Below are 25,469 nucleotides of genomic sequence, written 5' to 3'. Positions count from 1 at the left end.
CTGATGCCACAGAAATTAAAAGGATTATAAGAGACTACTGTGAACAATTACATTCCAACAACTTGGATAACCTAGAAGAAATGGGTAAATTCCTAGAAACATACAACCTGCTAAGACTGAACCATGAAGAAATAGAAAATCTGAATAGAACTTTAACTAGTAAGGAGTTCAAATGTGCCAACAAGAAAAGCCCAAGATCAAATGGCTTCACTGGTGAATTCTATGAAACATTTAAAGAAAAATTAACTCCAGTCCTCCTCAAACTCTTCCCAAAAAATTGAAGAGGAAGGAATGCTTCCAAACTCATTTCATGAGTCCAGCATTACCTCGATACCAAAGCTAGGAAAAGACTACAAGCAAAGAAAACTACAGAACAATATCCTTGATGAATATAGATGCAAAAATTTCAACAAAATACTAGCAAACTGAATTCACCAGCATATTATAATGACCACACACCATGACCAAGTGGAATTTATCCCTAGGATGCAAGAATGGTTCAACACATGAAATACAATCAATGTGATACACTACATTATCAGAATGAAGGATAAAAATCACATGTTCATTGCAAGAATACAGAAAAAATGTTTGACAAAATTCAACATCTTTTTATGATAAAAACATTCAACAAACTAGGAATAGCAAAGGTCATATATGAAAAGCTCACAGGTAACATCATACTCAGTGATGAAAAATTGAAAGCATTTTTTTCTAAGATCAATAACAGGACAAGGATGCCTACTCTTGCCCACTTCTATTCAATATAGTCCTGGAAGTACTATCCAGAGCAATTAGGCCAGCAAAAGAAATAAAAGTCATCCAAATTGGAACGAAAGAAGTGAATTATTTCTATTTGCAGATTATATGATCTTATATTCTTATATGTAGAAAACCCTAAGGATTTCACACACACACACACACACACACACGAACTGTTAGAACTAATAAATCGCAGGATATAAAAACATTTCAGGATACAAAATCAACATACAAAAATCTGCTGCGTTTATATACACCAACAATGAACAATCTGACAAAGAAATTAAGAAAACACTCCCATCTACAAAAGTATCAAAAAGAATAAAATACTTAGGAATAAACTTAACCAAGGAGGTGAAAGACTTGTACACTGAAAAAATAGGAAAATCTACTTATATGCATGTCTTCCTATTCTGAAAAATGCAAAGATAATATAGAGCCTTGAGACTCCTAAATTATTGGCAATGTTTCCTGGAAAGCAACAACTGACATCCTTTTTATGTTTGTTCTGACATGCCATATATAAGGATGTTGATTACATGTTCAACCCAGTTCCAAAGAAATGTTCTATTTATAAATGTCAACATAGTTAACACAGGCAGAGGGTGATGTGCCATTCTTGAGGGTGCCAGCAATAACTATACCTCTTCACTCCCTCTAAAGAAAGCACATTGGGAAATCCAATGAGTACAAGCAATGTTGTTCTATAAATAACTTCCAATGTATACTTAATTTTTCTCTAAATCATATGCTGTATAGTAAGTAGTTAAGAGTGAGAGTTGAGCTGAAAGACAACTGGCCTGGACTTTAAAAAAAAAAAAGCCAATATTATGAAAGGGCAGAACTGCTACAGATTAAAGAAGACTAAAGGATTGTGAAAACTAAATGCAATATGTGATTCTTCATTGGATATTAGATTTTTAAAGTTATAAAGAACATTATTGGACAATTGGGAAATTTGAATACAGAGCATATATTAATATTATATCAATGTAAAAAATTTTGAGTGATAATGTTATTGTAGTTATGTAGGAAAATGTTCTTGTTCTAAGAAGATACATGCTTAAGTATTTAGGAGTAAAGTATCTTAAGCACAACTTATTTTCAACAAAAATATATATGTGTATGTATTTATATATGTATATAAAAATGTTACCTATTACATATACATATAATTTTTTAAAGAGAAAGCAAATGTGGCAAAATGATAGCCAGTTGGTGAATCTAGGTTAAAATATTATGTGTATTCATTCTATTCTTTCAGTTTTTCGCAAGGTTTGAAAAGCTCATGGAATACAACCAGCGTGCTCCTTCAGAATTACCAGGTGAATTAAAAATATGTACAATTTTTTTTATCCCCTAGGAGGCTTACAGACTGCTAAAGGCTTTATTGAAGTCTCAGGTCATCAGCTATGGTGACTGTAGTAAAAAAGTGGCTGAAACTTTTTATAACATGGGCAGGATCTGCTTTGCCAAAGGAGAGCTCCGAACGGCAATTCAGCTGCTAAGGAAGGTGAATACTGGCTGGTTTTTTACATTTGCTCCCAGGCCTGTAAGCAAAATGTGAGGGGAGATGTGTGTGTGTGTGTGTGTGTGGGTGGGTGTGTGTGTGTGTGTGTGTGTTTTCCCTTTCCTTCCCTCTCTCTCTCCTTCCTTTTTTTTCTTCCTTCTCTTTTTCTTTTCTTTTTTTTTTTTTAAAGTGTTCTCTTTTGAAAATTCTTCACATTCTTAGATGTGCTAAGGGAGAATACGACTACAGAAACTTTTGTTGTATCTGTGCCTGGACCAGAGTTTTAGAAGAGTAATACCCTAATCCTGGAAACTTGGTATGGCAGTAGCAGAATCTTGTGAAAGCACTAAAGGTTGTGTTGGAATAAGGAACACCTTGTCTAGCCATCATTACCCGAGCACTGATTCCCCTTCCAGGGAGCTCAGACAACCCTGGAAGTTCATTGCCTAGTAGTAGGATGTGGCAAGAGATGTGACTAACAGTTGTGTTCAGCCAGTCAGCATACTAACAGCCCACGCTAAAGACTAGGTAAGATCGGTAGTGATGTCTCTACATAAAACCCAAATTAGTTCAATGTCAGAGGAAAAGTTGGTAAAGATCAACTAATATTCAAGAAGGCAGAGTCGAAAGCAATCCACACATGGGAATTCCCTGGTGGTCCAGTGGTTAGGACTCTGTGATTTCACTCCAGGGGCCCCAGGTTCAGTCCCTGGTTAGGGAACTATGATCCCGCAAGCTGTGCGGTGTGGCCAAAAAAAAGCAATACACACACACACATGTATCGGCAGGTGTGGAGATATTTTATCTCATTTCAGGTTAACTTAATGTAATAAGTATGAAAATAGTAAATAACAGAAGAAAGGGGACTTCATTTTGAAGATTCAGAGAAAAAGAAAACCCTACGAAAATAAGTTGTAAGGATCAGAATAGCTTCTTCAAGGGAAGCATAAACACATGGATGGCAGCTATGTAATGGGATTATAAACCTGTAAGGAGAGAAAACTTTAAAATGAAAGGATGACAATTTGAGGCCAAAAGATGAGATGAGATTAAAATGCTAAGGCTGAATTAAGAAGGAATTTCAGGGAAACAGGGAATTCCCTTGTGGTCCAATGGTTAGGACTCCGTGCTTTCACTGTTGGGGCCTGGGTTTGATCCCTGGTCAGGGAACTAAGGTCTCACAAGCCACGCAGCATGGCCAAAAAAACAAAAAAAAAAGAAAGAAAGAAAAAGAAAAAAAAGAAGGAATTTATTTCAGGGAAACAAGAAATTTAAAAAATTCAAATCCACATTGAAAATAGGGAAGAGCAACTTAACATGCTGTAATGATGTTGAACAATATTTTCTCAGTCTAGAATTGCAAGAGTCAGTAAAAAACAAAACAAAAATGAAACAGAAAACAGACTCCTGAGTCCCACCTCAGACCATCAAATCAGATGTTCTTAGTGTCCAGACGACACTGAGTGTCCAGAATCTGCATTTTTAATACTTCTAGAGGTGTAACAGCCTGTCAGTTTTAAGAAACAGTGATTTATATGACAAATTTGAAAAGCTTTCCTATAATGCAGAGGACAAGGAAGAATGTATATAATGAGCAAGTAGCTGATGTGGAGGACAAAGTAGAGATTCAGCCAAAGAATTCTCTGTTTTTCTGAAGAGGAACTATAATACTTGGAATAGAAACAGTAATCAAAGAAATCGTTGGAGATAACTTTCCTGAAATGAAAAAAGACCCCAGCATATACATTGTAAGGGCTTACCATGTTCCATACAAAGTCAATGAAAGAGAGCCCCATCTGGATTTTACCAGCAATGAATGTTTTTTTTTTTTAAATTAATTAATTAATTATTTATTTTTGGCTGTGTTGGGTCTGCGTTTCTGTGCGTAGGGCTTTTCTCTAGTTGCGGCAAGCGGGGGCCGCTCTTCATCGTGGTGCGCGGGCCTCTCACTATTGCGGCCTCTCTTGTTGCGGAGCACAGGCTCCAGACACGCAGGCTCAGTAATTGTGGCTCACGGGCCCAGTTGCTCCACGGCATGTGGGATCTTCCCAGACCAGGGCTCGAACCCGTGTGCCCTGCATTGGCAGGCAGATTCTCAACCACTGCGCCACCAGGGAAGCCCAACCAGCAATGAATGTTTGATGGCATGTGTACATCCTCCATCTGGAGTAGGGATTCAACGTGAATCTTTGTTTGGATGCCAGACATTGTGTATTTTACCTTGTTGGTGTTGGATATTTTTGTATTTCTGTAAGTATTCTTGCACTTTGTTCTGGAAATCAGTTAAATTACTTTGTTGTGGAATTCAGCTAAATTACATTTTGGTCCTTTTAGGTCCTGCTTTTAAGATTGGTTAGATGGGAGTAGGGCTGCGTTTAGTCAAGGGCTAATTAACCCCCATTGCTGAAGCAAAAGCCTCAGTACCTCTGAGTAGCCCACCCAATGCTCCATGACAATGAGGCTTTCCAGTTTGGCTGATGTGAAGAGGCCACTATACCTGGCCCTGTATAAACACAGGGCACTGTTCCCTCCTTTACCTTCAGATGATTCTTTTCTCAAGCCTTGGGCAGTTTTTACAGCTCTGTGTTAATCAGTACTCTGCTGAATACAGTTGTCCCTCGGTATCCATGGGGGATTGGTTCTAGGACTTCCCACCTGTCCCCCTCACCAACACCAAAGTCTGCAGATGCTCAAGTCCCTAGTATAAAATGTTGTAGTATGGTCGGCCCTCTGTATCTGCAGGTTCCCAGACTGAGGGCCAACCGCACTTGAAGGGGACACACTACAGATACAGATATTCTTATTCTCTTTCTATGCAGCTGTCTCTCCTCTGTTACTCTGCCCTGAGAGTCTCCTGAGACTCTTAGCTCCATATCCTCCATTCAGGGCGTCTGCTGAGCTCCACTTCCCTGCATCACAGCCTGGAGATGGTCTCAAAGCAGTAATCTGGGGCAATCATAGCGTTTATTTCACTTGGCTTTCCCTCTCTCAGGGAACACTGTCCTTTGTTGCCTAATGTTCATTGTCTTGAAGATTGTTCCAAATATATTTCGTCTACTTTTTCTTTTCTGGTTGTTTCACGTGGGAGGGCAAATCTGGTGCCTATAATTCCATCTTGATTGGATAGACAGGTCAGCAATAAAATTTACAATGGAAAACTGCCAAAGAGTAAAGTTATGTAGCATGAGAATGCAATGCAAGTTTGGGACACGTACACTGATTTCATTTATATCTACCCATTTGGTTACAGCTATTTGGAAAATCCTGGTGGAAAGCACTGCGGGTTTTAGGTAGGCATGCTGTCAATTTTCAGGCCTGTTACTTTGGTTTTCCACAGCCACATATGGTAGTGGAAGCTTCAGTGAAGTGGAATGATACAGGTGCAGCCCTAGGGGGACAGAGCCTTCGATTCAGACTCCTTCCTCCTTGGAAGGGAACCAGGAGGAAGAGTAGTAGAGGCATCTGAAATGTAAACCTGTGCCATCTCAGTTCCACTGGTGCTCTCCTGAGTCTGGTTTATAATGAAGGTGCTTGTTATTTGATTCCCTTTAAACTGTTAAGCTTCTCACCTCGCCTACAGTGTCTGATGATTCAAATCCTCATATATGGACATGAGCACTGTAAAAGCAGAGACACAGAAAACCTCCTTACCCTAATGCAGAGGTAAGTTCTGACCCTGATCATCAACCAGCTCTCCAATGTGGATATATGGATAGCTTGGCCTCACCCAGATTCATTCATTTAGGGGTGATTCACCTGTTATTCTTGTTAGTAAGGCAAAATGCCAACCTGTACTATGGATCTGGCCAAATCCTAAACTGGAGGTACCTAGTCAATTTCTAGTAGTCTCTCAGAACCCGATGTTACAGGGGTCTGCTGCAATATTATTTAGTATTTATGTCTCTTTCAATGCTGAGCATTATAACCAAGTCCTACAAGACTGTTTCAGCTAACAGCTTGTGAGAGATACAAATTGGGTTTATAACAAAGCAAGTGAAGGAATTCCCTGGCGGTCCAGTGGTTAGGACTCCATGCTTTCACTGGTGAGAGCCTGGGTTCCATCCCTGGTGGGGGAACTAAGATCCTACAAGCCGGGGGCACGACCAGAAAAAAAAGTAAGTGAATACGTTAAACTTATCTTTCTTGCTAAACACACAATATCTAAGTCCCTAAACATAAGGCAACTTTTGCGGGGAAACGGTTGTCTCCAAAGTTAAAAATAAAAGAGGCTCTTCAGATTCTTCTTAAAAAATGTTTAAAATTTCAGCCAAAGAGTGTTTTGTGTAGACCTGCCCCCTTCTTGACCCTTGGCACATCACTGCTGTTTGTTCATCTCAGAATGATATTGATCCTGAACTGTTCTCTTTTGTTGAGTGTACACTAAATCCCTAAAACTGAGCTAGATCCTATTCATAAAGTATTTAATTTTTACAAATACCCTACATGATAGCTCTAGTTTGACAGAAGGGGGCCTGATGTTCTATAAAAGAACATGCCTAAATCACTTAAGTCTTGGAGGTTTGGACCCAAGCAAGTGTGACTCTAAAGGCCATGTGCTTTCCCCTTAGAGCCCTCTGACAAAGAGGGGTGTCATTATGGGGTGAGAGTTAGGACTCTGATTGCATTTCACTGGAGGTGGCTCACAGTTAGTACTTTCTCACTATGCTGGCTGGCGGGGGGGGGGACAAGATGAGCACAGAGAATACATCAGCCCATCGTGTCCCCATCCACCTCAGTCAGAGTCACACCTACAGGAGGCCCAACAGCAGACTGTCTCCTGCTTGATCTCACCCAGGAGAGAACATTCTCTAGCCTCTCTCAGTGATGCCCACGGTAGGAGGGTATATGGGGAACTTTGCCCTCTGCCTGCTGGTGTATATGAAAGTATGTTTTCTTAGTCAGTAACCATAACAGTATTAATAATAACTATAAGGTAGAACTTCTTCCAATCCCCTGATATTGTAACATACATATATTATTTCTGATTCATAAATAACCCTATTTGGTAGGTTGTTTTTTTTGTTTTTTTGTTTTTTAAAGTAAGTGGTACCTTATTTTATTTTATTTATTTATTTTTGGCTGTGTTGGGTCTTTGTTTCTCTGCGAGGGCTTTCTCTAGTTGTGGCAAGCGGGGGCCACTCTTCATCGTGGTGCGCGGGCCTCTCACTATCGCGGCCTCTCTTGTTGCGGAGCACAGGCTCCAGACGCGCAGGCTCAGTAGTTGTGGCTCATGGGCCTAGTTGCTCCGCGGCATGTGGGATCCTCCCAGACCAGGGCTCGAACCCATGTCCCCTGCATTGGCAGGCAGATTCTCAACCACTGCGCCACCAGGGAAGCCCTTGGTAGGTATTTTTATCTTACATGTTCAGGTGATGAAACTGAGACTCAGAAAGTTTGAATATCTTGTTTAAAATCATCTAGCTGCTAAGTGTGGTAGGATTTGAACCCAGGTCTGTCATAGTTCAAAAATACACTGCCTTTCACTACATAATAGGGATTCTGACTTTTGAGGAATTTGAGACTGCATATGGGGACACCTGATCAGCCGGCAAGTCCCCAGAACCTCGTTTTACATATGGGGGAACTGAGGACAGATATGTTCAAGTTGAATTACCCAGGAGGAGGCAGAGCTGGGATGGGAACCCAGGTCTCTCTAACTCCAGAATGTGCTCTCCGTGGGCAATGTAGCTTACTCTCTGAAGGCAGGCTGTCTGGATTTTAAATCAGGCTCTCTGACCTAGGTGAACTTACTTAACCTCTCTCAGCACCTTTATTCATCAGTGAAATAACAGTACCTTCCTCAAAAAGTGGATTTTCTGAGAAATAATAAGATCACATATAATACAGCACTTAGATCAGGGCCTGACAGGTCTTAAGTACTCAATAAATGTTGGCATAAGAATAAAATAAGAAGAAGAATTATCTTTCTGAGATGCTGGAGATAATAGGTCAGAATGTTTCGATAAGAAGCTTCTATATATCACGCTATTATTATTTTATATTAAGAGTGATGGGTAAAGAGTATATATTACTGGAGTCAGCCCTGTCATCTTAAACCTGCCTCTGCCACTTAATAAGTATATGACCTTGGAAAAACCACTTAACCTCTGAGCCTTGGTTTCTCCATCACTAAAATGCAAATAATAGCATATGACATAGAGTCGTTGTGAGTTTTCAATAAAATAACAAATATAACATGCATAGGCCAGTGCCTGGCAGAATATGTACTCAATGAATGTTAGCAAAACACATTTCCTTCCCCCTTCTTCTGCAGTACATGCCTTTTGCTTCCAGGGTAATAGGTCAGAATATTTGAAATCCTAACTGTGATTGATCGTTGGGCAGTATTACAATATGTTTGTATGTTTGAGAATTAGATTGAGAATTTGAATCTTTGAACATATCTAAAGTACATTTTGTACACTGAAGGTAATAATAATGAAACTAAAAGTACAAAACATGTAACTTCAGACAAGAAATGCATGTGTCCTCAAAACTGGAACAAAAGTTCTACTCAGCTTGTATTTAAAAAGAGAGACTTCAGAATAGCTGGAGTGAATCCATTTCCTCAGTAGCTTGAGGTTGCTTTTCCCTCGAGTTTTTTTTTACTGTTCCTGGTTCCTTGTCCATGATTTGAAAAGAATGATAGGAGGAGGAGAAATTAGGAAGCATTGGTATAACCCAATTCAGACCCCAGGTAGTATGAGTTTCTTTTGGTTCTCGGAGGCTAATTCTTCTCTCTGTAAATGACAATGAGACCTACACCTACCAAGAAAGCACATGTAAGGGGAAAAGAAGAGTCTTTTGAAGGACTCTGCTGTAGCAGAAGTCCAGTCAGTAAGATGTGAGCCCTGAAACAAGCTCATAGCTCATTCCTCAAGAATTGCTGAGCAAAGCCATAGGCGTGGCTGCCAAAGCCCAGATGTCAAACAACACCACCACTACCACCAAACAAAAAACCCCACAAAAAACCCAGTACAGGAATTGTTCTCTTGGCTTGAGCATCTTGCTGGAATAATCAATCCCAGATGTCCTGGAACTCTGCTAGTTTCCTGATGTGCTCTTGTGCTTTCTACCCCACCTCCTCTGGAAACCCAGTGACAACATTCACCGAACTTTCATTGCCAAGAGCCCAAATTCTTGGCTTTTGAAGCCTCTGCAAAGAAGTGAAAGCAGAACTGGCCCCATGAAATAGGAGTTGGTTTCCAAGGTTAAATGTTAGTTGCAAGGGCCTCAAATAAGATTTCAGTGTAAAGAAAAGGCACAGAAAATCTCAGATTTGGAAGTAAACTTTGAGATTGTTTAGTCTGACTTTTACCTAAATCACAAATGGACTTCAGTTTTAATCATTTACATATCAACCTCCCTCTAAGCTCTAGAAATACTAAGATGTTTAAGATACAGTCCTTTCAAGAAAACAGACACACATGACCAGATTACAAGTTAGTCTGTAGTAAAGCTTTAATAGAAATATAAACAGAGGACAAGTAATAAATTGTAGGGCTGGAAATGTAGGTGGAGACAGTGTGTATGCAGCAGGCAGGTGGCTGGGTGTTCAAAGAAAAGTAAAACATCAACAGGTAGAAAAGCCAGAGGAGGGCATTTCAAGTAGCACAGACAACAGCATAGTGGCCTGGAGAGACTTGGTATTTCTGAGGAGAAGCAAGTGGCCTTGAGTTGTTGTAGCTGGAGGTACCTGAGTAGGAACGTGCTGGAGATGAGTTTGGAAAGATAAATTGGGGTCAGATTATGGAATGTAAAACATAAATTATATAATATGGTCATTCAAAAGCATGAAGTAGAGCTTTGAAGACTCATGGAAAAATATCCCAGATATATTGTTAGAGGTAAAAACACACACACAAATAGATATTAGTATTATATATAGTATAACCCATAAATATACGTAACTATATAATTAAGGAGGGTAACAGTAATCTCTGGGGTATGGAATTATGGAGGACTTTCAACTTGTGTTGAAATAATGTATATTATTTGACTTTTTTTTTAAACAACAAATATGTATTATACCTCTGATAATAAAAAAGAATAAAATTTTAAAAAGAGTATCACATACATGTCAAATATTGAGACAATATAATGTAGTGTTAAGGGAATGGACTAGAGCCAGATGCCTGAGTTACAATCAGTTTATTTATTAGCTGGGTGAGCTTGTCACAAGTCACTTTATTTCTCAGTTTTCTCACCTATAAAATGGGGATAATAATACCTACTTCATAAATGAGTTAATGAGTTAATGTTAAGTACAACTCCTCAGAAAGATGCCTGACACATAGTGTGTGCTAATTAGAGGTGATGATGATAATGATGACTAATAAGCAGCCATACAGGCAAACAGGAAATCATCCCTGACATTAGAGTGAGCTGTGCTGGTAGCACAGAGTTTTAAGATTACTGTTTGTCCAGTACCTGTTTAAACACCTCCTCAAATCAGGAACTCACTCATTACCTGTCCAGGTGGCCCTTTCCATTACTGGACAGTTCTAACTGTTAGAATACAGTAGTCAAGGTCACGGACTTTAGAGTCAGACAGACCTGTGTCTGAATCCAGGCCCCTCTACTTTCTGTGTGCCGTAGGGCAAGTTATCCTAAGCCTCAGTTTTCTCTAATGAGGATTAGAATAGCATCTATAATATGGAGAGATAATAGAGAGTAAATGAGATTATTCACACAAAGCACTTCGCATGGTGTTTGGTATATGGTGAGTGCTCTGTAAGTATTAGCTAGTGTTGCAGCTGTAGCCCGTCACCCAGACTTACCAGAAGTGTGACGGCACGGAGCATGAGCCTCATCTTTGTCCTTGTTAGACACCTCTAGGACAGCTGCATGCAGAAAACTTATTTTGGTATAACTTTTGATAGGTCTTAAGCTGTAGGAGACAATAGAAGGAGCAAGGAAAACCATCCTTTTCTCTTTATAGGAGGGGGAAGAGGGAAGGTGCCTCAATGCCCATTAACCTATTAGTGATCTACCGTCTTCTTGGTCATGTGAACAAAAATAGCCTTTTCTGGGCTGAGGGGATGGGGAGAGAAAGCCAAAGAAAAGCAGGGTGGAAAAGGAGGATTTGGGGTGATTATTTCCAGAGAGAACTGCAGTTAAGTAGGAGAACAGGTGATACACTCAGTAAATTTTGTGTCAGCCAAACCAGTCTTGGGCAAGACCTTAGTGATGAAATTTATGACCCATAAACTAGATTGTTTCCAGGCTGCTGCATTCATATTCTTTCCTATCACTAGTAAATATTCTAACACTGCCTCTACAAAATTAAAAGAGAAAATATTTGCCAAACCTTGGTGTATGAGTGGGTGGGGAGCAAAATCTGCTCTAATATCCAGGTGCCAAGGGGCAGTGGCTTTTCCAAATCAGGATTCTAGGAATGGCTGGCAACACCGGGGCAGATAGAGAAGTGAACATTTAGGAGCATTTAGCTCCCCCCGCCCAGGGTCTCCCTGAAGGGGAACAGAGGCTGCGAAGCCACAAAGAGCCAGCTCAGGGTGCCTGGTCTCTAGCAGAGCACTGGGGGAACTCTACAATCAACAGCCACTCCGCCATGCCCGCAAAAACAGATTGACAGGAGGTATAGCGTGGAATAGGGCAAGGAGAACAAGTATATTTTACCTCCTGGGCCCACGCTGGTAGTGGTTTCCTGGAGTGATGCCTGAAGTTCCAGAGCAAAAGGCTGGGTTTGGTGGAGCTTGGTTTATTATTGTCTGTCATGGGGCATGGGTGGGGGAAGAGCTACACTTCTGCCACAAATTTGCTATTCATGCCCAGTGAAAGAGCGGTATACCTTGAGTCAAGGCGCCTTGTGTGTGAGTCCCAACTCTGCTATGAAATAGCAATGTAACCTTAAGTTGCTTAAACATTCTGAGCCTCACTTTCCTCAACAGTCCTTCAACAGATTTATCTGGTGAGCTCCTACTAAGTGCCAAGTGCAGTTAGAGCTGCAGGTGGTAATAAAATAAGATAAATAAAACACGGCCATTACTCTTAAGGAGACAACAATCTAGTGCAAGAGACAAACATGAAAAATAATGAAAATGTGAAATATAGATTCTCTAGTAGAAGTCTCAGTGCACTAAGAGCAGCAAGGAGAGACAGTCTAAGAAGGCTGGAGAAGACTTCATAGAGAGGGTTACATTTGAGTTGTTTCTTGAAGGGCAAGTAACAGTTCATCCAGAAGGAGAAGAGAAGACATTACAGGAAGAAGGTACTCTATATGCAAAAGCACAGAGGCATGACAGAGGGCAGTGTATGAAAGGATGGTAAGTTCTTCAAGGCAGCTGTACCGGGCAGCACTTCCTAAAGGGTATTTCAATGTTGATTCCAAGGGATGGAGGAAGAACGGCTCTGTGAAAGAACTCAGTTTAGGAGGAAACCAAACTGAATTAAACAAAGTGACACAGGTTTACTTCCTGAAGGACTTCTCAGAACTTTTGACATACTAAACTTCCCTACTGGCATGTTGGGAACAAATTAATTTTTAAAAAGCCACTGTATTTATATTTACCTGAATTCTTTTTAAAATGGTCAGTGATTTAAATTTTGGCAAATAAAACCTTATTTAGAGCCATAGAGAATATATCTTAGGTCTGGTTTTATTTAAAGCAAAAGGTATGTAGAGCACTGTTTGAACTGAGGGTACAAGAATACTTGTGGAGTTTGGTAAAGGATTTGGGCCCCACTTTAGGACATAAGTTCTTTCTGAACAATGACTATCTCACCAATGAACTATTTTATCTGATCATAGAAACATGACTTCAACACATCCCTATGAACTAATTTTTCTTTATGATTCATGGTGGTTAAGAGCTCTAGCTCTGGAGACAGACAAGCCTGCTCAAATCCCAGAACCACCATTTTCTGGCTGTGTGTAATCCTGGTTTTCTCATCCATAGGATGGGGATGAGAATAGTACCTGTCTCTTGGTGACGCTGCAAAAATGAGATAATGTATGTAAAGTGGTTATCATGTAATAAATAAGTTGTTTTCATATTAACTGAAACCTGGGCTTTGACTTCATTACCTTCTAGCTACACCATTGGCAATGAAGGAAAATGAGATAGGGGCTACTAACTGTGAAAAGCTACCACTACGCTGGTGTGGAAAACATTTTGCTGGTTAATATCTCAAAAGTGAGCTAGCGCTTAGCCCCTGGAAACATAATATCATAGAGGAGGCAGTCCGATATAATTACTTATATGCAAAGACGATGATGATATGGAAGTCAGTGTTCTTTCAGTAACCAAAGATTTCAGGCAAGGGGAATTGTGCCACCTTGTGGTGGGAGAGCACTAGGCCCAAGGCTGATTTCTAGTTGCTGTGCCGAGCAGAGATCCCTCTCTGATCTTTGCCAACCCTTGATTTTATGAGACCCTGGGCAATTGACTTAATTGGTGCCTATTTCTTCTTCAAATTTGGAATCACAGTATCTCTTGGTTTACTGACAAGGAAGTTAAAAGTGCCAGATAGCTTTCTGTATTTTATATGGTCCAGTAGTAGAGAATGAATCAGTCTTCAGTGTGACGACTTGCATGTAAAAAAACCTCAAGTTGCTCATAAAATTTTGTAGCTCATATTTCTGTGGAACAAAATTTTTTTTTTTTTCGAACAGGGGCTATGCAAACCACACTTGTTGCAGGCTTGTGGTCTAAATAGAAGGTAACTGAAGAACACTTAATAGAAACCGGGTTTCTGGATCAGTCTTTTGGACCAGATTATTTCTAACTCTTGCCCAACTTCTCCAGTATTAAGAAAACGGAGTATGGAAATCTTAATGGCTGGAAATGGGGATGAAAGATCCTCTTTTTAGCATTTAAGCGCCTCTGGGCTGTAAATCTCTGTGCTCAGGAGAAGAAATCACCTGAAAATCATGAACACTATAAAAGGCCCTACATTACATAAAAATTTTCAGCTGTGATTAAAAGCAATCCATGTATCCTAGATATCCTTGACCTGCCATCTGAATCAAGCAAAAGGTTCCCTGTTCTTTAGGGAGAAGACCCAAGACTCTAGTACCATTTTGGAGGCCTATTAGCACACTCAGCATTTTAGGGGGATGGTCACATGGTGAAATAGTTGCCTCAGACTGAGGTCAGCCTTCTAGGTCAATAAGGCAGTGATTGATTGGTGCTAGCAGGAGGGAGAGAAGGCAAGAACCAAGAAAAATGCACAAATGGTTTTCTCCTTTGCTCTAGGTCTTCCGTAAACAGTAAAGAGAAAACCTCTACACAGGATAGCCAACAATAAAGCCAACCTTAATAACAAAAATTCTGGACCACAAAATATATTTACCAACACTGATAGCAGTGGCAAATCAAAAGCAGAACAAAGGACTCTGGAAAAAAAAAAGGTCCACTTAGCAGCATTACAGGTAAAGTACCCAAGAACCATTAGAAACCAGGATCCTGTAACTTGGGAGAAGAAATCTTTAGACACATGCTTTAAGTTAGTTTTTCATGTTACTAGGACTCATATTACCTTCCATTTCCCTTTTTCTAACTACTTTCATTCTTTTCAGTTCTTTTTAAGAAAATCCTGCAATACCTAAGTATTATAGTTTATTTGCAAACATTTAAATATACTATTTGTAAGAATTTTTAGCCATAACCTGTTTGAGGTCATTAAAACTGCTTTGTGAGGAAATGTTTGATCTTCTGAAACACTGGCCTGATCTGGTTTACTGAAGTCAGGAAGGCCATTTTGATTCTTATAAATGAAAAAACCAGGGGTACAAAAAATTGATTTGTTCAAGGTCAATCTGGTGATTATAAAGCAGACTCTCTGAATCACAGATGATTACTCTTTCCATCCCACTACGCTGCCCCCACCAAACTGGATTAAAAAGGCTCGTTTTAGGAAAGGAATGCTCACCACGGTTGTTAAAAAAAATCCTGAGCCCCTGAACAAGTGTATGTCTAGGAAACAGGCAATCTCGAATCATATTCCTTTGTGTACCCAGGGACAAAGGAGAAATCAGATTCAAGTTTATATTATAAAAAGCTTTTATTTTTCCCTTTTCATTGCTCCTCAGTTACCTGAGCTGATTTAATAGAGCTCAAACACATGTGTATTTATTTGGGGATCCGAATTTGTCTCTGACATCTCTGTCACTCACTCAATGCTTCTAGAGCCACATCTTGGTTCTTCATTTAAGAAAGTATTTTTTCATTTCAGTCATTTGTCCAGTGTGTAAATCCTAATAATCAGCCAGTACCCAAGGCATCAGCAGTGAGCAGCGTTCTGCTGCGGCAGGAGTACATACACCAGTTAGTTAATCCAGTGGCTCGTCCTCGGACTGCCAGGCTTCCTCCTTCCTGGCTGCAGCCGCTCTCCCTCAGCTGATTCCCAGAATGCTTTAAGCTTGGCACTCAGGACTGAGGTCTCAGGTTGCGGCCCTGGCTGAAGGCACCTATATTCCATTGACCTTTTCTGCAGTGCCTATGAACTGGTCACCCAGTCGGTCACTGCAGATTTTAGCCCTGTCTGGAGATGGGACTGCTGCTCTTCTTGCCCAGAATGCTCTGAATTGACTAAGGCAGCCTCAGAAGAGTTGCTTCCATTTTCACATATCCAGCTGAAAATGGATTTTCAACATTAACTGTGATAAAAACGAAGTATCAGAAAGAAGTGGCCATTCAGACTCCATTTTTGGGTGGCACTAAATTAAAATTTTACTATTTTGTGAGACTCCAAAATCTTAACATCTCCAAACTGACAAACCTATATACAGAAAACAAGAGCACAAAGTATAGCACTGTAAAATAAAATGTTATGGTGTAACCCTCTTGTTTCATTTGAAATTATTTTTAATATTTCCAGTTTTTCTTTATTGACAGTATAAAATTGCTAACTGTCCACTCTCTGAGATTTTGACTTTAAAATGTTTTATGAAATGGTAGTAATAATGAATGGTAGTTATAGTTTTAATATCCTCATATCTGACAAAATAGAAAGTTGTCACCTATTTTGGTTCCAAAAGTTTTAAAATTTTACTATTTTGTGAAATCCCTACGTTTTAAGAAACTACATTGGAAATGTTCAGCACAACACAACTTACTACAAAGTTTCACTCTTGGCAGACTGTAGATGAGAACTAAACTACTTTCTAAACTCATTCAGTGGGAAGCAGCAATCTGGATAACAGTCCAATCAAACACCTGATGTTTCTAGCTGACCTAGTCAATAAGGTCATATACAACTTTTACATTCTTTTAAATTAGCTACTGGCCACTGAAATTTGAGGTAGATAAGAAGGTAGTAAAAAAAAAAATCAAGCCCAGATCAACTGTCCCACATACAAATTTTAATAAACGTTCATTAGCAAGCATGCAAAGAGTTTATGCAACCTGTTTCATAAGCTCAGTGAAGCCTTACTTCTCTGTTTCGGCAGTTTACCCACCACTTTCCATGAAAGGTCCACTTAAGGCAAACCTGACAATATTCCAGAGAAGGGATTGTCCTAATCCATTCAGCAACAAGCAACCGGCAATCTTTGGACAAAATGGCGGGAAGTAAGACCATTTGGGGGGGGTCAAGCCTTATACACCAGGCCTTAAGGGTACAAGCTACATACAGGCCTCACTAGATTCTTGTATCCTTTCCATGCAAGGATGGGGAACTACTCTGAAATAATTTAGTTCACATATCCTGAATACCTCTAGTTTTACCAATGAGAGCCACTACTATTAGCTATTATAATGATCAGTGAGCTATTAATTTCCAAAAGAAAACCTACTTCAAACATTTACTCTGCTAATTACCAAAACTTCTGGCCGTGACTAAGATATGGATGCCAGAAACACCTGTAACAGCCGCCCGTGGCGTTTCTGATTAGAGCACGAGCTGTCCACTGCTGGAGTGAGAAATCCACGGTAGAGCTGCCAACTGCCTGCCGCAGGGGCGCACGTAACCTGACGCGTGTATAAAAACACTACTCATACATACTTGGGAGAAGAGAAAATACTATACAATCTCCCTCATTTCTCAGCGCCCAACAGCTCTTGTTTCACGTGGGGACAAGGGCCAGCAGTGTGAAGACAGGAAGGGGAGCAGGGAGTCTACACTGTTCTGAAAACCCCTCACCCTAAGCTATAGGGAACGCCAAATGCTGCCCTTTCAGCAACTGTAACTAATTCTTAGCAGGACTACTTGATAGCACCACAGAAATCCTGTGGCTTCTTGTAAAAATGATTATGTTACAAGACTTGTTTTTATTAGAACAATAGAATTTAACAAATCATTTTATTTTTATTGTTTTGAATCATTCATTCTAGGTGGAAACACATCATCATCAAGTAGGGAATAAACGAATTAAAAAACGGAAAAAATATTACCTACCTATTCCTGGTAAGCACAATTTTACTGGAAAGAATATGAGATAAACTTCAAAAAGGCAAAGATAATCTTAAAAATAAGATCATAGTCTTCTATACGTGACACATGAACTGAATTTGTAGACACCAAAGCATCCTGCTCTGCCTGAGGAACTGCTCCCCCTAGTGGTCTTTCATAGGAACTTGAACAAAGTTAAACTAGACAAATAGAGCACATAAAACGAAAGTTCTTTATTAGGTCACACCTTGATGTCAGGGTGATTTAGAAAGAATTAAATTCATTAGTTTCTGAATTCTAAATAACTCAAGATACGTGCGGCTAAAATAATAGTCTTAAATGTGCAAAAAAGTCTTATTAAGTTGATACATGTTTTAAATTCTTTATAGGTTCAACTTGAAAAAAAATACATTAGGTCAAAATAAATTCAAACCTAAATAATGGAATTAAATAGTGACTAATAATCTGAAAGTGGAGGTTCTTTCACCTAACAAATATTATTGCATCCTAGGTTCTAGACATGCCAATGAAGAAAAAAACAACCACCCTATTTTAAATTTAAAGGAAAACTGTAGTCCTTGAAACGTTCACTGATTAAATATTTTCATAATTATGTTTTAGACTTGTTTTGATCTTGTGTTTATCCAGACAAAAAAATATTTGGACATTTAGTAGATTTAATCATTTCCTTCTCAAACATATACTATACTTTACAAAACTCCAACTTCTTTTGTAACAGCTGGGCACCCTGAGATTGCCTGGAAGATTTATTAGTTATCAGGTACTCACCCTGGACTAGACACCCAGAATTGCACAAATTGTACACGTGCCTGGGAGCAGTGCCTACATAATGTTCTGGAGGAGCTTTTCCCTGAAGTGCTTTGCTGAAATACTCTCCGAAGGCCAAAAGTGCCTGGCCACTGAGAGACACTGAGCTGTTGTCGCATGGTGCAGAAACTTCATTTTAGTTATATACTTTTTCTAATAGAAAACAAGTTAGATAATTTAGTCTTATATTTTCTTAACCTACATACCACAAAAATTATTTCATTGAAAACTACCTAAGAAAGTATAAAATCACTTAATACATGGTTTTGTACACCTTGGTTTGATTGAGAAACTCTTATAGGCAAATAGAAGGTATCTAATAAGTACTTACTACACTGAACAGTTTTCAGAACAAGATGAAAATCTGTAACTCTGAAGACTGTTTTATAGCCTGTTCACAGATGTCTTCAAAATGTACACTTGAAAAATAAATCATATAATTATTCAGACTTGTTTGACGAAGCCTAAACTTCAGAACATTTGTGAAGAAATCACAGTTAAAAGCAGTCACTTCAATGCAATTAAAGACTATTTTTTAAAAAGTATCCTTTAAAACAGTGGTTCTCAAACTTGAGCACTTATCAGAATCTCCTGGGGGGAAGCTTTTTAAACTGCAGATTGCTGGCCCACCCCCAGAGTTACTGACAAGTTTCCAGGTGATCTAGGCACAACACTCTGAGAACCACTGCTTTAAGACAGATTCTCCAGAATTCCAACTAGGGAGGGATGCCCGTATGCCATTGCTTTTTCTAACAGTAAATAAATAAAAGAACATTTCAGATATGGCTTCATCAAACTTTAAAGTTTTAGACTCTTGGAATGTCCTGCTTAAGTAGAATAAAACATAAAACTTACTCATCTTGGCTCATAACGATTCCCATGAGTTCAAAAGACAGAACCACAGGCTAGTCCAGTACTGGATAATCTGACTACATGAAAACATTACTTATAAAATACGCAGCAACTATTAGGGGGCAGGAACTTAGCTCCTATCTCTTCCATGCTTCTTCCCCTTAGAAAATCCAATAAGAAATCACAAAGAGTGCTGCACTCAGAATGAGAACATGACCAATCATGAATGTGTACATAAATAGCACAGTGGCTTGCCATACTTAAGACTAAGATTCAGGAACTTCTTCATCGGGACAGCAGTAATATTCTACAAAACATATTTGTCCATCTTCATTTCTAATCATATACTGTAATGAGAGGAATCCTCGGTTATCTGTTCGAATAGATACCTTACAAGATAGGACTAATGCCTTTGTAGAGGGTTTCAGTAAAGAAATCTTGTATCTGTAGAAAAATAAATAAAAAGCTGTTATTTAGACACACTTAAAGCAGTGCTCATAATTCCACGTAAAGGACAAAAATTAGCCAAGAACTACCAAGTAGCAAATATAAGAATAAAATCAAATACTTGTCCAATTTGCTAGTATTTTCTCTTCATTTTAAAAATTTCATCCACTATTGCAATCCAAAATCCCCAACTCAGCAACCTGTTTATTTTTCTTAATGCTATACTTTTATCTATACATTGAAAGTTTTAAAAAATTTATTTCATAGAAATGTGGTATTTAACCTCAACTTCATCACCAATGGCAACCTCTATATTAAGAACTGACCTGTTGACCTGGGTCTGATTACAGTGAAATGATTCCATCAAATCAGAATCTTTGGGATAGTCAAGGTGGGAGCTTCCTGCATTCCCAAAAGTAGATAACCTATAGTAGAAAATGAGCAACTCATTTATTCATTGGTCCAACAATAAGCCACATTAGGATCCAAATAAGAAAACACTTCCTTAAGAAGCTCATTCTGGTGAGTGAAACAGGTATGTAAACACCTGTTGACAAGACACTATAACAATTACATAATAAAGATTCCTGTAGGATGCTGTGGGAGTACAGGAGAGCTAGCAACTAATAAATGGCTTTGAAAAAAGCCAGTCACATAAGGAATCCATAGGGATTTGCCTCAATTTCATTACCTGAATTCTACTCTGATATTGTCCTTTCCTCCTCCTGAAATCAGAACCATATAACAGGAGAGAGCTGAGGAGTGACAGAAGACCCTGATCTTCATCAACTGCAAGCCTGGGGTCCTGTTCCCTGTCTCTACTGCCCCACCAAGCAATTAGGGCTTTTCTGTATCCCAGACTGTTCTTCAGGCTGTTTTATGGTTTTCTTTGCTTGGTAATATCAGCAGTTTGTAGACAATTTATGAATGTTTATACGTTTACTTAACCTGCATGAACTTACTGATCATTTGCTTTGGGGTTAACGTGTGGATGAGACTATATGAGCACGGTGATAAAGACCTAGGTGCTGGCTCTCCCCAGGATCCGTCTTTTCTCTCTTCTAACATCACCTCTTTCTCTCAGCTATGTTGTCCATGCCCAGCCATGCTGATGGCTCCCAGATCTAAATTTCCAGTCTAGACTGATCTCCTGAGCTCTAGCTCTGTATATCCAACTACTCCCTAGTGTCACAGGCTCCTCAAGTTTAACGTATCCAAAAAAAAATATTTCAACTTCCAGTTCCCCACCATCCAATAACTTCCTATACGGGAGATGAAAGAGATCATGATCCACCTAGTTACTCGTGCTGAGAGATCGTTTAGATGGGGAGCCTCTGGAATACTCTGTTTAAGTGCCTGGAAGTTTAATTCATATCACTGCTTAAGTAGGGTTCCACTGATTTCCATTTTGATTAATATTTTAACCAATCTTGAGCCAAATTTTTAACTGCCTAACCTATGACAAAGGCCTGCAGTTCTTCTAAAGTAGATACAAAAAGAACAGTTACACCTCTCATACTATATGTATTTAACTCCTTTACTCTTTAATATTCTGAAATATTTCAAAAGAGAAGACATTTAAATTCTCTCTCTAAATTGATTCTGGTCGTGAAAAGAGTTTTGCCATTTCATAATTTGTTGGGTCAAAACATGAGAAGCAGCTTGATAGTTTCTGACACTGTATTCCTGATGAAAATTGCCCTCTCTTAGGAAGCTCACCTTGACCATTCCTGCCTAAGTGCTGGTTCCCTAAGTATTTATGTATATTATTTTGGAACTTAATGGAATGTAATTTTGTTCCCTCTGAGCTGTTTCACATATATCCTTGTCACCTTGATTTTAAGCTGTTCATTCCTGTAGTGCTTAATAAGGCAAATATGCACACAGTAGGTGATCAATAGATACTTAGTGAATGAACCATGTATAGAAGACACCTATTTCCTTTTGCATCCTGTACGAACTTGAAAGGAAAGAAAATGAGATACCGTACACTACAAACACCTTTTCCAAAAGTTTAAGCCCAATTTTCCTCACGATGCAACCTATCTACAACAGTAAGTAGTACAACAATGAAAAGACCTCCTAAGCAAATGTGTAAGTAGGGAGATGGAGTAAACTACATTAACTATAACTGTACTGCTTTCAAGTACCTGAAATAAGGTTTATCTGGAGACATGGTGATCTGCAGGACCTCACTTGTCATATCCAATTCGGAAAATGCTTCACGGAGTCCCTCTGACTGCAGAATAATTTTATTAATGACATTGGTGCTGCAGAAATCGAAATCCAGAGTCTCCTCAGGCTCCTGAGTATTGATTTTACAGACTGTCACCACTCCTCCTTCTTCCAGAAATAGCATCAAAGGGTAACCATAACCTTGGTAACACATCCTAAGTGCAGTTAAAGTCCCTGCAATGGAAGCAAATCATACTCGGGGCTTAGCTTATAGCTCTGGGTTCAGCTTCTCCTCACATGATGCCTAAAACTCCTCAAGAATATTTTATCCTGTCCATTTCTAGCATATATGTATGTATATCCTTATAAGAAGGGATCCCATCTTCCCTGATGTCTACAGCTGTCTGTAGACAATTCCAAAAATAACTGTAAAAAATTGGGAACAAAATGTAATGTAACTCTTTGAAATTGTTTTCCAGTTTGCCAAAAAACACCTCAGAAATAGTTAGTTGATTATGTATATACAACTTCAGGATGGAGAATCTATATGGTCCAATACTGCATGTAATAACTGTTGTGGAATAGGCTATGCTATTCGTGAAGGTTCAATTTGTGCAACGATGTATTGCTTTGATGTATTGTCTTACTATAACATCAGTGTATTCACTGTGATAAGGACCCTTCCAACCTTTTCTATTGGGAGAGAGTCTTTACATTTCCTCAAGTTTTAAGGTCTAATTGGGAGAAAAAGGATGGTTACTGGTGGTTAGGGTTTTACCTCTGCAAACCACTAGAGAGGAGGAGGAATATGACAGGACACTCTAGTTCCTCTTCCTTACTGGGTGGAGAACCACAGTGAGGAATGGGGGAAGGCAGATGCTTTTATGGAAAACCAGCTGGGGAACACTGCATTAGAAAATATAATTTTAACCAATTCCAATAATAATGGAATTGTCATTACAAAATTAAAATATATTTTCTAGAAGACCATAACTGAATTTTCCCTAGCAAATATCCAGATTCCTTTCCTATGAAATAAAAAATCATTCTTCTAGGGATTCCTTGTTGTTTTATATCTAGAGCAACCAAATTCACTATTCCTAAAAATATATAAATATTTTAAAGGAAAGCATTTAAGAAAATAAACATAATTTATAAACAGGGATTAAAGAAAAAAAGCAAACAAATTTCGAACACAGTAAACTGGGAGTCAGGACAATTGGTATCTATTTTTTCTGCCACTAACTGTAATTCTAGACAAGTTAGAAAAAAGAAGCAATTAAAACATATTTCTCAATGTTAAAGATATTTAAGACATGTTCAAAGTCTTCTTTTGATTAGTTCAAATTTAAAATCCTAAAAGCTTAATAAATTAAAACAAAGATGAATGTAAATACTTTTGCAAATATGAAAAGAACCGTAAGCACACTTTCTATTAATACTGTGAAAAATCAGAATCCATGATTGTGGCAAATGAAAAATGAATTGGCAATTTTCTAAACAAATGTTTATATTACTTATATTCTAATAACTTTGCCTGTATTTTTCTGACCATTCTGTATGCTTTTATGTTGTTATAATGATAATAAAATAGTTCACCTGGCATAGGGTTTGATCCAAAAATAGATAAACAGTCTAAAAGGACAGTTAAATTAATTCGAAAAGTAACAGACTCTTCTTGAACTCGAAACTCTTGAAATATTCCAGCCTATGAAAAAAAGTAAATGTGAAAATGTATATACATTAAAGAATGAAAACTCACAGATAAGGTTCTAGATTTCACTTTATATGTTTTTAAAATAACAATATTGTGCTAACCCCATGAAAATAATTTCTGATTATCAATCAGAACATCTTAAACTTTTTCAATTGTGATCCATTAGAATACTGCTACTCAACAGTTGAAGGTGTAACTGATTTCAGTCCCGTGCGAAACTTTATGAAAGGTCCTTCATCTAGCCTCTTGGAGCTAAACTATCCTCCACATGACCCTCCCTTGTCTCCGTTTTGTGCCCATCATTTCGGCGAAGGTCATTTGGAAAACAGCCAAACAGACACCGCATGAGTCATACCGGTTTTCAATTTCTTTTGAGGACAGGAACCATGTCTTATTTATCCCTCTGTGCCTGAGGTCACACTGTGCACTGAGGTGTGCTAAAAAAATCCTGAATTAAATCTGAAATCCTATCTGAACCATACAAATATTACTTTGTAAGAACAAATAGATTATAACCAATACAAGGAAAAACATTAATAATAGGAAGGTAGTGCAAAAGAGCACATACTATGGAAACAAGTGTTCTGGGTTCTCATCCCAACTATGCCACTTGCCAGCTGCAGGACTGTTGGCAACATATAAAACACTCAGAAAAGTGCTCGCCTATAGTTTAGCTTAATATATTTTAGACATTATTATTATTAACCATTATCTCTGTAAAACACGATGGGGAAAGAATTTGTTACCAGAAGAGAAAAATAATTCAACTAATGATATTTTGTTCTCTAACTTAAATGATGTCTATTAAGACCCTCGGCATTCATTGAGCTGGGTGAAGAATATCATATGTCACAGGCTTAAAGGTGCCTACTTCCATACCTGAATAAAAGCATTTGCTTGCACACACTTTGCGTTTTCCACTGTAACCTTGATTCCATTTTTAGTAGCGAAACACGTGGCATGTTCTCGGAAATGAATGGCCTTCAAGATAGTGGAGAGATTCCTGACGTTGTCAAGGCTGGCCACTAAGCTGTAATCATTCTCATCTGGGATCTGCTGCGTTAGGAAGGGCATGGTCCGCGGCGCATTCGGCCCCGAGGGATGCTCCAGGGGCCAACACCCGCTCCCGCGGGGTCACGAAACACCTGATGAGATGCGACAGATAAAACTCCGCGTCAGTGCTGACGAGGCCCCTGATTTCAACCGGCGTTGAGCCGAGTGCAAGAGGCCTAGACGTTGAACTCGGCGGAGAAGGGATTGAACCCCACCTCTGCCACTTAACTGTCTCTAACTTGGGGGGAAATTACTGTCTGTAAGCTACGGTTTCGTCGTCTTTACTAAGGAGACAGTAACACACGAAAAGTTAGGAAGGATAAAAATAGGCCAACTAACACGGTCATTCGGGGCCAGCTTCAACCAAACTGGGGCTACGTATCCCCTGGGTCGGTTTTGAGGTGTCCGCGCCTCCAACCTTACTCCTAACAGAACATGCGATAGAGGGGCGGGCTTGAGTCCTCGGAAGGTCCTCGAAGAGTCCTAGACAGCGCGGCTCACCGGCCCACGGCACTCGCTTACTAGTCTCGGGATCCCGAGCACCCAAACGTTACCTTTGCGCCGGGCCAGGACGCAGCTCCCGGAAAACTGGGGAAGAAGTGGCGCAACTCCCGCCACTCTTTTCAGATGGGCCGACCAGCTCGGCCACCGTCACCACAGAGATAGACGAGGCCTAGAGAGCCGAGCGAGCCGTACCACAGAGACGGGAAAGAGGCACCATAGAGCAGGAGGAGGACGGCCGAGCCGAGCCCCGGGACCATAGAGATGGGA

At 39.3% G+C, this 25,469-nt stretch overlaps 2 protein-coding genes across 8 annotated transcripts in view; one reads left to right on the top strand and one right to left on the bottom strand.

Moving 5' to 3' along the window:
- Nucleotides 1-14,574, top strand: part of TTC23L (tetratricopeptide repeat domain 23 like) — a 58,106-nt gene extending 43,532 nt beyond the window's left edge. Inside the window, exons 11-13 of the mRNA XM_082453897.1 lie at nt 2,126-2,275; nt 5,853-5,935; nt 14,491-14,574. Of these exons, the coding sequence (XP_082310023.1) occupies nt 2,126-2,275; nt 5,853-5,935; nt 14,491-14,542 (285 nt within the window). The 3' untranslated portion in view covers nt 14,543-14,574. The remainder of the gene's footprint in view (nt 1-2,125; nt 2,276-5,852; nt 5,936-14,490) is intronic.
- RAD1 (RAD1 checkpoint DNA exonuclease) lies at nt 5,942-25,391 on the bottom strand. 7 transcript variants are annotated; one of them, XM_082453863.1, is made up of 8 exons: nt 25,253-25,391; nt 24,525-24,790; nt 23,528-23,636; nt 21,904-22,162; nt 20,080-20,178; nt 19,696-19,750; nt 11,053-11,162; nt 9,870-9,983 (listed from the first exon to the last, which is right to left on the bottom strand). In XM_082453863.1, exons 2-7 carry the CDS (start codon nt 24,717-24,719, stop codon nt 11,097-11,099), a joined length of 783 nt encoding a protein of 260 aa, XP_082309989.1. In that variant the 5' UTR covers nt 24,720-24,790; nt 25,253-25,391; the 3' UTR covers nt 9,870-9,983; nt 11,053-11,096. The 7 variants fall into 7 exon arrangements, with proteins under 7 accessions (XP_082309986.1, XP_082309990.1, XP_082309988.1 ...); XM_082453860.1 differs by lacking the exon at nt 11,053-11,162 and having other exon boundaries at nt 5,942-9,983; XM_082453862.1 differs by having other exon boundaries at nt 9,867-11,162.
- Between the last annotated feature and the right edge of the window lie 78 nt (nt 25,392-25,469).

The sequence above is a fragment of the Balaenoptera physalus genome (assembly GCF_965194825.1).
Source record: "Balaenoptera physalus genome assembly, chromosome: 3".
Classification (NCBI taxonomy): domain Eukaryota; kingdom Metazoa; phylum Chordata; class Mammalia; order Artiodactyla; family Balaenopteridae; genus Balaenoptera; species Balaenoptera physalus.
This window is presented reverse-complemented; position numbering and strand designations above follow the sequence as displayed.